The sequence below is a fragment of the Oncorhynchus keta genome, chromosome 32 (assembly GCF_023373465.1).
Source record: "Oncorhynchus keta strain PuntledgeMale-10-30-2019 chromosome 32, Oket_V2, whole genome shotgun sequence".
In the NCBI taxonomy this organism is placed as follows: Eukaryota; Metazoa; Chordata; class Actinopteri; order Salmoniformes; family Salmonidae; genus Oncorhynchus; species Oncorhynchus keta.
Genome location: NC_068452.1, coordinates 1873285 through 1888537, shown reverse-complemented (window position 1 = coordinate 1888537; position 15253 = coordinate 1873285). Strand labels below are relative to the sequence as shown.

Genomic DNA, 15253 nt, shown 5'->3' with positions numbered 1-15253 from the left:
TGAGGCCTGTAATGATTTTGTGCAGCTGCACTGTGTCTGCGGGCGTTCTGAGCAAGCAAATCAATTACCTTCCCTCTTGCTAATGTTAGGATGTGTTCTCCATCAATCTGTCAGGAAAGTAAGGGCAGTTTGGTATGGTTTGGCCTTGAACACGGTAACATCACACGCAACACCTGAGGTAGTTTTCCTTTTTACCTCAATGAACAACCTTTTGAGGTGTTCCTCAAGGTTATAGCCTGGGGCCCTTGAAGTTTCTGGCAATCGTTATTCTGGTTGTCATTTCCCCTCAGTGTTCTGAATTTATCTGACAAGCAATCTCAGGGATGAGAAGGTAAGTATAAGCTCAGTAGCATCAGTGAAGTCATTCTGTCCTTCCTTGCTAAAGAATAGTGATGTACATGAAAGAAATTCTTCTCCCCCGCAGGTCGAAAACGGGTTTAGACAAAGAACCGGGCTTAATTCACCTGGAAACCATCATCTCTGAAGGACGTGAGTAATTCAATTTTCAGAGTTCCTGCTCTGTTCCTCCATTTTCCGGTGTCTCTACTGTACTATGAGCCTTGAACTAAAGTGGAAAGGGATTGAGAGGGTATGTAGGGCTACGGGCCACACGATTGAAGGCGCGGGGGACGCACAATGACGATTGAGAAAAGTAATGCATATATTAGAATGCCTTTAAAACCAGAGTGATCCCGATACTCAACATTCTGAATGTCAATGGAATGGATGGAAACACAATGGCCACCTGTCCGGTGTTTTTACACGGACATAATTCACTTGAATGGATCTACCTGATACAGTGACGCAATACGCATGATACAATACCAATTCACAGTTTATGTTTTTCTACTCTGTCATGAACATATTATATTTACCATGTATCCTAACGTCAAAAGGTTGAGACCGATATGGAGGTAACACATGACATATACACCTCATAGTTAATCTACACCATTGTACTGGGGATACATCTCTCAAAACTTAAGGGGTATTCTTCCCGGCCCTCAACTAACTCAATAGACAAAAATAGAAGCTCCCTTCTAATCCCTGACAGAAAGCAAACAACCACCCTTTTGGCTGGGGTGGCAGAATCACCCCGAGTTAGCAGCCGCCACAGATACAGACACCCTTGTGACAGCGCAAGCTTTGCCCCAGTATGGCCATCACCATTGATCACGCGGCTCACTGTGTAAACCAGACAGCATAGTTAGCTGAAGCCTAACACACAGGGACAGCCAGTCCAATACCTCTCTCCCCACCTCACACCGCAATAGAGGGGAAAGAAAGCAATTGGCCTCCCTGGTCCACCCTCCACTTTCCCCTCGCTTTTCTCTCACCACTTTATTGACGCAATTAATGTGAGACACCTGATGGAAGGCTAGCTCGCTGTGAAGGCTGCCTGTCCCCCATTGGCTAATATGATCATTGGTTCAATGGCTGCGGTTTCTTCTCTCCGTGTGTGCAGAGGCGCTGTACGTCACCTGCAAGCTGCAGAACTGCACCGAGGCCAATAAGGGCAAGCCGTTCCCTGGCTACATTGACCCCAATTCCCTTGTGGTGCAAGACGAGTATGTGTTTGTCCAGGTAGGTAATTGTACATATCTGACGTGAACCAGAACAGAGCTGTGTGTGTAAGAGAACATGTAGTAGGATTATCAGAAATCTTGAGATCATATCAGTATGTATATTGCGTGAATATGCCATTGGGATTGATGTGTTATACTGCTTGAATGTGAACGAACAATGGTATGTGTGTGAGAGAGAACATGTTATACTTTTATTGGAAATGTATTATAACAGATTATATTAATCAGGGCTTTAGTGTGTAGTATGTTTGATGGGTCATATATATCTTGAATGTGTTTTTTCATTCAATGGTTTCATGACCTGCAGGTGTCAACTGGTGGGCGTCCAATCTACTATGTGTCAGCCAAGCGGGAAGTCTTCACACCGATGAAGCTACCCAAGTACACCTTGCCTAAGGTATAACTCACAGACACACATGGTCATACAATGATTGATCAACATGCCAGGATAGGAGCAGAAGCAGGGAGACAGAGTAGAGGGAACAGAAGCAGGGAGACAGAGTAGAGGGAACAGAAGCAGGAAGACAGAGTAGAGGGAGCAGAAGCAGGGAGACAGAGTAGAGGGAACAGAAGCAGGAAGACTGAGTAGAGGGAACAGAAGCAGGAAGACTGAGTAGAGGGAACAGAAGCAGGAAGACTGAGTAGAGGGAACAGAAGCAGGAAGACTGAGTAGGGAGAACAGAAGCAGGAAGACTGAGTAGAGGGAACAGAAGCAGGAAGACTGAGTAGAGGGAACAGAAGCAGGAAGACTGAGTAGAGGGAACAGAAGCAGGAAGACTGAGTAGAGGGAGAACAGAAGCAGGAAGACTGAGTAGAGGGAACAGAAGCAGGAAGACTGAGTAGAGGGAACAGAAGCAGGAAGACTGAGTAGAGGGAACAGAAGCAGGAAGAACGAGTAGGGAGAACAGAAGCAGGAAGACTGAGTAGAGGGAACAGAAGCAGGAAGACTGAGTAGAGGGAACAGAAGCAGGAAGACTGAGTAGAGGGAACAGAAGCAGGAAGACTGAGTAGAGGGAACAGAAGCAGGAAGACTGAGTAGAGGGAACAGAAGCAGGAAGACTGAGTAGAGGGAACAGAAGCAGGAAGACTGAGTAGGGAGAACAGAAGCAGGAAGACTGAGTAGGGGAACAGAAGCAGGAAGACTGAGTAGAGGGAACAGAAGCAGGAAGACTGAGTAGAGGGAACAGAAGCAGGAAGACTGAGTAGAGGGAACAGAAGCAGGAAGACTGAGTAGAGGGAACAGAAGCAGGAAGACTGAGTAGAGGGAACAGAAGCAGGAAGACTGAGTAGAGGGAACAGAAGCAGGAAGACCGAGTAGGGAGAACAGAAGCAGGGAGACAGAGTAGAGGGTGCAGAAGTGTCTAGGGCTCATGCCGGAAACAATCAGTGATCCCTGCTGCAGGAGGAAGTTTTTGATTCCGGAAGTGAGAGTGTTACCCACTCGACCAGACTCCGGTCCAGTGGATATATATCAATGTTTCAACCTACCTTAAATGCATCAAAAGAATAATCTCTATGGGAATTCAAACCTAAGCCATCATGAGACCAATACTGGAAACATCACAGGTAGCTTTCTATCCAGCATCTCTTTGTTATTTATGAGTGAACTGAGGCCAAAACCAACTGCCGTTATTTCTGGCATTGTTATTCAATGCAGCTATATGCTTGTGGTCTCCTTTGTGGCCTTCCCACCTCTCCATTGACAATTAAACATGTTTTATTCAATCAAGCCATGGGCCATCCTAGTCTCGTTCTCTCTCTCTCTCTCTCTCTCTCTCTCTCTCTCTCTCTCTCTCTCTCTCTCTCTACACACTGAGGTGTGCAGGCGCAGTCAGAGATAGATGCAATTCACTAGTGAGAACAGCTTGTGTCCCTCTGTGTTAGTGCGGGCCGACAAGCACGCAATTCAAGTTAATAAGTGTAATATCCTCCTCGCTGGAGTTACGTTGGTGAGAATGAGGTCGGATACTGATTTAGTCTTATGATTAAACCCAGCGGGGGTGGGATGAGTAAATTGGGTAGACGGGGGTTCTCGAAAGGCCACTGTAATACACCCGTTGACATATTATTATTATTAACAGGCGTTGATTGTGGGTACATGGAATGTCAATTTTTAAGGTTAATCAAGGGAGATGTTAGATTTGATTGTAATTTATGTTATTTTCTTGTGATTATGTGCTGGATGAGTGAGAATGCATTCTAAATAAACTATCATCTCCATTGAGGAGCTACAGTAGTTAGAGAGAGTACCAAAATCAACCTTTTATTTCATCAGATCACTTCCACTGTACGATACTTCTGAAGCAGTAGATTGTTTTTCTGTTACCTTACTGGCGAAAAGGAGGGGGAAGCTATACATTTCGAGAGTTACATGCTGCATCACCTCTGTTAATTTGATAATTACATGGGGATTTTGAAATTGGAGGTGTGAGTTTGAGTTGGTGTTGCTTGATACTCTCTTCATCAAGTTGTTCATTCCAGTGTAATTTCACTGTAATTACTATTGTGTAATTATTCTATTGTGTAAGTGAAATTGAAAATGTCATTAATTAAATCTGATTGTTTCACCAATGCAATCTATTTGAAATGGTTAGCTACCAACTAATGATTGAATTGTAATCAAACAAAATCGCTGTAAAAATGATTAATTTAAATGTTCATTAAAATGTTCAATTAACTTAGTGCACCAAACATTGAGTTGCCCTCAGAACAGCCTCAATTCGTCGTGGCATGGACTCTACAGCGTGTCAAAAGCTTTCCACAGGGATACCGGCCCATGTTGACTCCAATGCTTCCCACAGTTGTGTCAAGTTGGCTGGATATCCTTTGGATGGTGGACCATTCTTGATACACACAGGAAACTGTCAAGCGTGAAAAACTCAGCAGCGTTGGAGTTCTTGACACAAACCGGTGCGGCTGGCACCTACTACCATACCCCATTCAAAGGCACAAATCTTCTGTTTTGCCCATTCACCCTCTGAATGGCAAGAAAACACAATACTTGTCTCAATGCTTAAAGATTATTTTGTAACCTGTCTCCTCCCCTTCCTCTACACTGATTGAAGTGGATTTAACAAGTGACATCAATAAGGGATCATAGTTTTCACCTGGTCAGTCTAAGTCATGGAAAGAGCAGGTATTCCTGATGTTTTGTACACTCAGTGTATACTAGTCTGTAATTAATTACAGCTCACAAATGTATGTATTTGTTCCAATTACATGATAAAGTGTATATGCAACTTAATGTCAAATGTAACCCGCTGACATTCTTTCTCTGCTAGGATCTGCATGTGATCAGTACGGATGAGAACCGGGTGGTTGCGGCGGTGCAGGAGTGGAACCAGAACGACACCTACAACCTGTACGTGTCAGAGACTGGAGGGGTCTTCTACACCCTGGCCCTGGAGAACGTAGTCAGCAGCATGGGGCACGAGGGCAACGTCATGATAGACCTGTATGAGGTAAATATAAAACATCATGATAGACCTGTATGAGGTAAATATACAACATCACGGTAGACCTGTATGAGGTAAATATACAACATCACGGTAGACCTGTATGAGGTAAATATACAACATCACAGTAGACCTGTATGAGGTAAATATAAAACATCATGGTAGACCTGTATGAGGTAAATATACAACGTCATGATAGACATCCTGTACATGTACAAAGTAAATATACTGGAGATAAGGTGTACCTGTATGTGTGCCTGAGGCTGGTCTAGTGGGTAACACTGCTGCCTGGCTCCACGGCTTCTCTGAATCTTTCTGTCTCTCTGCTGATCTCTACCTATCTCTGTCTCAATAAAATAAAAAATACTTTGAATAATATAAATATATATATATATAACTCAGAAAAAAATGAAACTTCCCTTTTTCAGGACCCTGTCTTTCAAAGATAATTTGTAAAAATCCAAATAACTTCACAGATCATCATTGTAAAGCGTTTAAACACTGTTTCCCATGAACCATAAACAATTAATGAACATGCACCCGTGGAACAGCCACAAAATACTTATTTTACACCATTTGCAAATAAATAAATTAAAAATCCTACAATGTGATTTTCTGGATTTTATTTCCTCATTTTGTCTGTCATAGTTGAAGTGTGAAAATGAAAAATGAAAAATTACAGGCCTCTCTCATCTTTTTAAGTGGGAGAACTTGCACAATTGGTGGCTGACTAAGTACTTTTTGCCCCACTGTATGTATGTATGTATGTATGTATGTATGTATGTATGTATGTATGTATGTATGTATGTATGTATGTATGTATGTATGTATGTATGTATGTATGTATGTATGCAGTGAATATACTGTAAACAAGGCAGGAGTGTGGTGAAGGAAAATGCTTAATGTCATGATCGATCTGTAAATACACTGGAGAAATGGTTAATACACATACAGGTTCCCAATGCACAAGGGTGCCATGTAATGTTAGAAACAGAGGTGGTTTGCGCTAGAGTGTAACCTTGAGATACCAATTGCCTTTATCTTTCCTGAGACCGGAAATGAATTGTTGCCTCTGGAGCTAGGCTCTGGAACACCTATACCATATACTCTAGTGGTACAGTAACTAGGCCCAGGCCTATAGTAGGCTTTGAAGTGTGGCGTCCCTGTGGGGCCATGATATCGAATGCAGCCAGAGTTGGCAGAAGTACAAACTATACAGTTTCAAGGTGTTCGACCCCCAAGCACTTTGATGTATTGAATGATTTCCAATCACACAGTTGACAGATGGAATGAATATATCACTGATAATAACCATCAAACATAGCCTCGTTTAAATGCAATCTTCCCAAATAGACCTCTTCTTTCTCTATATTACCTACTCCAGTAATATTAGATTATATGTGGGAGAGTTTAAGAACCAGGAGGTGTGGAGAATAAAGTAATCTCCTGTCACTTTTGGAAGTAAACCGAGTTGCTGTTCCATTTTCAATAGGCGCTTTGGAATGAACACAGAAGCAGTTTCAAACTGCTGACGCGCACATTCTTTTCTTTGATGAATAACTGCAGACATTAGCTTACATACCTGATTCAAACGTGGGACCCGCTGTACACCAGATTGCCAGGGAAGAAAATATCAGCTCCATCGAAAAATTAAATAATTAAGCTGTTGACGATATACCAGCCGCGTCTAAGCCCCTCATTTGGCCTTGAGATCGGCGATAGAATCAAATCCAGTCCCATGATTGGGGTCGGGGACCCGAAACACAGCATATGCTAAAATCTGAGCTCCAGGCGAGACTGAAGTATCTGTCAATTATTGACGAGAAGGGAGTGCTTTGGCAGATGCATGTGAGGACTTCAACTCAATTTCATATTCAGAGTTATTTCCCAAGCCCCCAAGTCAGATTAACTTAGGACACCCGTATCTTACTACATACAGAGAGTCTAGTCTAGACGATAAATCGCTTCTTACTTATTTTGTAATAAATGGCTTTTAGCGAGATGTTATCACGCTTTTACGGTTATAGGATGTGTGTGTGTATCGTCAGAGGGGACCTACTGTAATATGCATCATAATATATTGTGCTCTGCTTAATGCAGGAGATATGATTGTGATACAGATGTCGGATCTTAATTTGTTCACTCTTTTGTTGCTGAGAATTTTCCTGCACTGCAGAAAATGCAGATGAGCTTTGTGATTTGCATAAATGAACTGAAAACCCGCACTAACACACGGTTATGGAGCCCACTTTTTGCCAGCTAATAGCCTAACCACCGATCAAGCAACATTATGGACTAAACGTTAAAATCCTGTACCTGCAGGATTATTTTGCCTTAACAATATAGGTCTAATTAAGATCCTACATCTGTATCACAATCATATATCCTGCATTAAGCAGAGCACAATATATTATGATGCATATTACAGTAGATCCCCTCTGGCGATACACACACACATCCTATAACCATAAAAACGTGATAACATCTCGCTAAACACCATATAATATATGTTTGTATTTAGTAAGACGTGATTTATCGTCTAGACTCTATGAAAATGCGTAATATTAGTCAGGTATTTTTATCTCTCATCCATTATCCTGATGAGACAGCCTGGTCTCGTACTTTGTTCATAACAAACTTACATTTTGCACTTCTTACGTTAATAAAATACATTTATTTTTATACATAAGATCACTTTAGTTGAGATCTTGTGTCTGATCATTTCCCTAGAAATAGGTCTAGAACCTTCCTTGAAGTAACCACTCATTATTAGACCAGCTACAATTTGGGGCTGATAGCAGGATCTAATAGAAGTATTACATCTTTACTTCTTTTAGGAGTATTGCATCATGTTATCCCTGATCTCTATCTCCTAGGTGGCGGGTATAAAAGGGATGTTCCTCGCCAACAAGATGACGGACAGCGTGGTGAAGACTTACATCACCTACAACAGAGGGAGAGACTGGAGGCTCCTGCAGGCTCCCACTGCTGACCTGAGGGGCAACAGCATCCGCTGTGAACTAGTGAGGACACACACACACACACACCACACAAACAGATGCACGCACGTACCAAACACACATGTATACACACATGGGTACACACACACACACACACACACACACACACACACACACACACACACACACACACACACACACACACACACACACACACACACACACACACACACACACACACACACACACACACACACGTCATAACACTGTTGGACTTGTCAACGGGGCCTTGTCAGAAGTTGACTGAGCCGGGCCGTTGCCGCGGTGCTGAGGTGGTGAGCGAAGGGGGATAGAGCTCTGAAAGAGCACTGCTCGTCAAAGCTGAGCGCTCCGGAGGTTGTGCAGCGCAGGAAGCTAGCCGAGCTGAAAGGTCAGCCATTTTGATTTTGATCCAGTCCAATAAACTGATCTCACATTTAGAGCTGGAGATGTGTCAGAAAGAGAGAGACAAACTATGCCTTTCTCCACAAACTTGGGTGTTGATTGTTCATGCTAGCTAATAGCTACTTTCAAGTAGTTCCAAAGTTGAGACCTTTGCTGTATTGTTTGTGGATATGAACTCTATTCGGGGTATTTCTCATAGTTAAGTGTGCTGGCCGTCTAAAAGGCTCAAAGTAACACAGATTTGCTTTAATTGTCAGCTTTATTACAGTGTGTATTATAGATACAGGTCCCAGTCAGCCAAGGGATAGAGCATAGCCACTTTTTAGCTTCCTTAATACACCCCAAAATAATTACCCTTTGATAAAGTAATTAGTGATTCAGTAGCGCACCTCGCCTTCACCCAGTATTATGCAGTCGTTTGTCAGAAAATGTCAGCCTTTTAATAAACCTCTAAACACAACACACACACACACAACACATACGCTCGCACTACTGGCATTTGCAGTGTCCTAATGAGAATTGTGTAGCTAAAGGTTATTCCAATCAAAACTAATGGTGGAAGGAGCCAATGGGGAGTAGTGTTTGTGTGAGGATTTATGATGGGGGGGGGGGGTTGTGTATGTGCAAATGCATGCGTGTGTTTCTGTGTGTGTGTGTGTATGTGCGTGCATTCGTGTGTGTGTGTCAATAAATCCCACCTCGATGGCCATTTGCTTGAGGGTCTTCTCTAATGGGTGTTTGTGTTGACATACAGTTAAGTCTATTCTGGTGACAGATCTTCCCCCTCCTTTGTTAACAAGTCAGGCTAACTGTTCTGTTTGTTCCTCTTCCCCAGCCATACTGTTCCCTACACCTCCACCTACATGTGTCGGCCAACCCCTACACGTCGGGGAATATCGAGAGCAAGGACTCTGCCCCTGGGATCATTGTGGCCTCAGGTAGGTGAACATGGGATTTCATTTAAAGTGGCAGTGTGGATTTGTAAAGTTACATTTACTGCGTACATTTTGTGAAGCTCAGATACTTGAGGGGTTTCTTTGACTTTATAAGTTGAGTTTAGACAATTTGCATACTTTATCGTTCCGGGATGAACATATAGGCCTGTATTAAAGTTTTCAAACACTGGCAGTTATACAATTATAGGGTCTTCATTCATGTTGCAAATATATCCGGATTTAAATTATGTACTCAGCCCAAAGCATTTCCTGAAAAGTTTCTGATCCAGCATACTTTAGGACGGCCATGCATAATATTTGTTGTTGGCCCATACTGACGTCCCCGTGCTGTCACCACTGTGCGTTGTATACAGATGGATTTACTAGCTAAGTGCTACACTTGGGAATTCTAGAGTGGGACAGCATCTTCAGAGTGCCTGCTGTTCCTCTTAAGTGCCTTTTCTTATTCTCCTCCAGTCACTGCCTGACTAGCGCCCTTCTATTGTCTTTTATATTGTGCTGTATGTAACTGTTGACTCTTCGTGACAGACTGCTCATCACTGGCTTTACATGGGCCTTTCAGTCAGATATGACAGTCTCCCATTTGCACATGAACAGAGACTAAATATATGGTTTCGTAATGGTAAAATACCACCTTTGCCACCCAACTGAACATGCTTCTATTTCAGGGAAGTTAGGAACCAATATGCACAGGCAGTTAGGAAAGCTAAGGCTAGCTTTTTCAAACAGCAATTTGCATCCTGTAGCACAAACTCAAAAACGTTCTGGGGCACTGTAAAGTCCATGGAGAATAAGAGCACCTCCTCCCAGCTGCCCACTGCACTGAGGCTAGGAAACATTGTCACCACTGATAAATCCACTACTTTTGAGAATTTCAAAAAACATTTTTCTACAGCTGGCCATGCTTTCCACTGCCCTGCACCCCCACAGCCAATCTCCCAAGCCTCCACATTTCTCCTTCACTAAAATCCAGATAGCTGATGTTCTGAAAGAGCTGAAAAATCTGAACCCCTACAAATCAGCCGGGCTCGACAATCTGAACCATCTCTTTATAAAATTATCTGCCCAAATTGTTGCAACCCCTCTGACTAGTCTGTTCAACCTCTCTTTCGTATCGTCTGAGATTCCAAAAGATTGGAAAGCTGCCACGATCATCCCCCTCTTCAAAGGGGGAGACACTCTAGACCCAAACTGCTATAGACCTATATCTATCCTACCCTGCCTTTCTAAGGTCTTCGAAAGCCAAGTTACCATTTCAAATCCCAACGTACCTTTCCCGCTATGCAATCTGGTTTCAGAGCTGGTCATGGGTGCATCTCAGCCACACTCAAGGTCCTAAACTATACCAACCACCATCGATAAGAAACATTACTGTGCAGCTGCATTCATCGACCTGGCCAAGGCTTTTGACTCTGTCAATCACCACATTCTTATCGGCAGACTCAACAGCCTTGGTTTCTCAAATGACTGCCTCGCCTGGTTCACCAACTACTTCTCTGATAGAGTTCAGTGTGTCAAATCAGAGGGCCTGTTGTCCGGACCTTTGGCAGTCTCTATGGGGGTGCCACAGGGCTCAATTCTCGGGCCGACTCTCTTCTCTGTATACCTCAATGATGTCGCTCTTGCTGCTGTTGATTCTCTGATCCACCTCTACGCAGACAACACCATTCTGTATACTTCTGGCCCTTCTTTGGACACTGTGTTAACTAACCTCCAGACGAGCTTCAATGCCATAAAACTCTCCTTCCGTGGCCGCCAACTGCTCTTAAATGCAAGTAAAACTAAATGCATGCTAATCAACCGATCGCCAAACCCACTGGCTCCAGGTCATATACAAGTCTTTGCTAGGTAAAGCCCCACCTTATCTTAGCTCACTGGTCACCATAGCAGCACCCACTCGTAGCACGTGCTCCAGCAGGTATATCTCACTGGTCACCCCCAAAGCCAATTCCTCCTTTGGCCGCCTTTCCTTCCAGTTCTCTCCTGCCAATGACTGGAACGAACTGCAAAAATCTCTGAAGCTGGAGACTCATATCTCCCTCACTAGCTTTAAGCACCAGTTGTCAGAGCAGCTCACAGATCACTGCACCTGTACATATCCCATCTGTAAATAGCCCATCCAACTACCTCATCCCAATATTGTATTTATTTATTTATCTTTCTCCTTTTCACCCCAGTATCTCTACTTGCCCATTCATCTTCTGCACATCTATTCACTCCAATGTGAATTAATGTTGTAATTACTTCGCCATCATTCCTTACCTCCCTTATCTTACCTCATTTGCACACACTGTATATAGACTTTTTCTAGTATTATTGATTGTATGTTTGTTTATTCCATGTGTAACTCTGTGTTGTTGTATGTGTCGAAATGCTTTGCTTTATCTTGGCCAGGTCGCAGTTGTAAATGAGAACTTGTTCTCAACTAGCCTACCTGGTTAAATAAAGGTGAAATAAAATAAAAATTCAAAGTAATAATGCCCGAGATGCCGCTGTTTGGAGCATATATTGGCACGGGTGTTGTTAGTCTTGAGATGAAGTCAATCACTTCAAACTGAAGTTGGAAAGGCTGCAAGCTAGCTACACTTTGTTTCGTTTCACCTCTTTTGAATTGAAATTTCTTTGTATACATCTATAAAGATTATGCCAGCTAATTCGATTTCGACTGGCTGAGAAACGTTGCCAGCCTGCCTGTCTGTCTCGTCCCGACTCCCGACACATTCATTACTATGGGACAGCTGAACTTGAATATTGAATCAATGACAGACAGACAGCAAGGTTTCTCTACTGTTGAAAACTAAATGTTAGTCCAAAAGTTAGTCTAAAAGAAATGTGGAGATCAAGTTTATAAATTGCCTGGCTGGGCTGATGAGAAAGTGGATTCCACAGTCAGATGGAACAGAGTAAATAGGTATTTTAACGTCATAGATTTAGCTGGTGGTAACTTGTGGAATTGACATCAGATGGAATGCGGCTCAGGATTAGATCCACCCGTTGTATAAAAAGGGACATTTGTTATATAGTTTTTTTCCTTAAACTAAACAACCAGCCCTACCATCCACTGTGAGTTGTTCTCTTCCACGAGAACCTAGGTGGCAGCATGTCTGTGTCAACTCAAATTTGTGGCTAAACACAGGAAACCATAATCCAGAAACTCACAGTGGTGCACAAAACTATACCCATCACGGTTTAGCCCTTTATGGCTGCCAACTGGGAGTCCGGGCACAGGAGTGCATGTCCGCTCGATGCACTCATCATCTCCCCACCGTTAGTGGAGTAAAACAAACACCACAGGAGGGTCAGAGACTATGTTGTGCCCCAAATATCACCCTGTTCCCAATATAGTGCACTACTCTTGATCAGAGCCTATGCACTAAATAGGGAATAGGGTGCCATTTTGGACTCAATACCAGCATCAGTCTCAGAATGACTTCCCATTTTAGCTGTAGGGCTTTTAATTCCTGCTGGGATAGACTAGTCTATGACATATCTCCACACGCCTTAGGAGTCAGGAGTGGGTCTAGTCTACTACTAGACAGTGCCATGTGGTCTCTGGAGAACTGAAGGGCTGGGACTTCATGGGGTAGTATAACTGGCATGGTATGACAGAAGGTCTATCGATAGTACATTTACAATTGCTATGACAGAACATCTCTGTATCCATTATATAGAATATTACATCCATAATGTAACTGACTGTGTTTAGCTGAGTCATTGCAAACACACAAATCGTTATTTCACATCTCTGTATCCATTCAAAGTAGGCTACTGTAACCGACAGTTTTTTGCTGGGTCATAGATTTCTAAAGCAACAGCTGTAGGGAAAGTTAGCAGAGCACTGTTTCACCTCGACACTGGATAAAAGCCCTTAATCCTAGGGTACAAATCTAGTTAAATAAAATCACATTTCATTTGTCACATGCGCAGAAAACAACAGGTGTAGACTTTACTGTGAAATGCTTACATACAAGCCCTTCCCAACAATGCAGAGTTTTAAACATTCCAATAAAAAGAAAAATAGTAACACAGGAGGAATTTAATACACAAGAATGGAGCAGCATACAGGGACTAGATCAATGTGCAGTAGTACGAGGTATTTGAGGTAGATATGTACGTGAAGGCAGGATAAAGTGACTAGGTGTCATGATAGATAATAATAAGTTAAACAAAGAACAGTAGAAGAGGCATACAGCATGCAGGGGGGAGAGAGATGATTTGGAGGGAGCGGGGCTCTGAGGGTTACACTCTGGAACACTTCTCCTATACCCTCCTGTTAGGAAGGAGGTCAGGAGAGGGAGGCAAGGAAGGAAGGAAGGAAGGAAGGAGAGAGAGAGTGAGAGAGAGAGAGACACACAGAGCCAATGAGACACACACGCAGTGCCCGTGACACACACGCAGAGCCCATGACACACACGCAGTGCCCGTCACACACACGCAGTGCCCGTCACACACGCAGAGCCCGTGACACACACGCAGAGCCCGTGACACACACGCAGAGCCCGTGACACACACGCAGAGCCCGTGACACACACGCAGAGCCCGTGACACACACGCAGAGCCCGTCACACACACGCAGAGCCCGTGACACACACGCAGAGCCCGTGACACACACGCAGAGCCCGTGACACACACGCAGAGCCCGTGACACACACGCAGAGCCCGTGACACACACGCAGAGCCCGTGACACACACGCAGAGCCCGTCACACACACGCAGAGCCCGTGACACACACGCAGAGCCCGTGACACACACGCAGAGCCCGTGACACACACGCAGAATCCGTGCCCACGCAGAGCCCGTGACACACGCAGTGCCCGTCACACACACGCAGAGCCCGTGACACACACGCAGAGCCCGTCACACACACGCAGAGCCCGTGACACACACGCAGAGCCCGTGACACACACGCAGAGCCCGTGACACACACGCCCACACAGCCAGAGCCCGTGACACACACGCAGAAGCCCGTGACACACACGCAGAGCCCGTGACACACACGCAGAGCCCGTGACACACACGCAGAGCCCGTGACACACACGCAGAGCCCGTGACACACACGCAGAGCCCGTGACACACACGCAGAGCCCGTGACACGTGCAGAGCCCGTGACACACGCAGAGCCCGTGACACACACGCAGAGCCCGTGACACACACGCAGAGCCCGTGACACACACGCAGAGCCCGTGAGACACACACGCAGAGCCCGTGAGACACACACGCAGAGCCCGTGAGACACACACGCAGAGCAGAGCCCGTGAGACACACACGCAGAGCCCGTGACACACGCAGAGTCCGTGAGCCACGCAGTGCCCGTGAGACACACACGCAGAGCCCGTCACACACACACAGAGCCCGTGAGCCACGCAGAGTGAGACACACACGCAGAGCCCGTGACACACACGCAGAGTCCGTGACACACACGCAGAGCCCGTGACACACACGCAGAGTCCGTGACACACACACAGAGCCACTGAGACACAGGGGTAGCCAACTCTGCCTCTGAGGGGTACACTCTGGAACACTTCTCCTCTAGCCTCCTGTTAAACCACCTGACTCTAATTAGCTACTAAATGGGAGTAATTATAGTAGAAGACTCAACAGCCTCAGTCTGAAAGTGGAGGTCTTTATGTGATAGAGGAGACTGGATGGTTAATACTGCACAGTAAGTGGACTATATTACTGTAATGTGTGTTAGGAAACCTTTTTAGTTATCAACGTCAATGTATGAAAGGACATGACTGACTTTGACTCTAGTATATATTCTGTGTGTCCTTCAGGAAGAAATGACATCAATCACTTCTGTAATTTAAGACACTTCCTGTATGACTTTGAACTTTTTATTAAGGTCATGT

The 15253-nt window shown here is 44.4% G+C and overlaps 1 protein-coding gene across 3 annotated transcripts in view; it reads left to right on the top strand.

The window, feature by feature from the left end:
- LOC118364816 (VPS10 domain-containing receptor SorCS1-like) overlaps positions 1 to 15253 on the top strand; it is a 158284-nt gene that overhangs the window by 115506 nt on the left and 27525 nt on the right. For all 3 annotated transcript variants that reach the window (XR_008088257.1, XM_035746542.2, XM_052490301.1), the window contains exons 6-11: positions 425 to 489; positions 1466 to 1584; positions 1894 to 1983; positions 4868 to 5047; positions 7918 to 8064; positions 9281 to 9383. Coding sequence is in view for 2 of the 3 variants with exons in the window: in XM_035746542.2 (XP_035602435.2) it covers positions 425 to 489; positions 1466 to 1584; positions 1894 to 1983; positions 4868 to 5047; positions 7918 to 8064; positions 9281 to 9383 (704 nt within the window). In the remaining variant the exon portion in view is untranslated. The remainder of the gene's footprint in view (positions 1 to 424; positions 490 to 1465; positions 1585 to 1893; positions 1984 to 4867; positions 5048 to 7917; positions 8065 to 9280; positions 9384 to 15253) is intronic.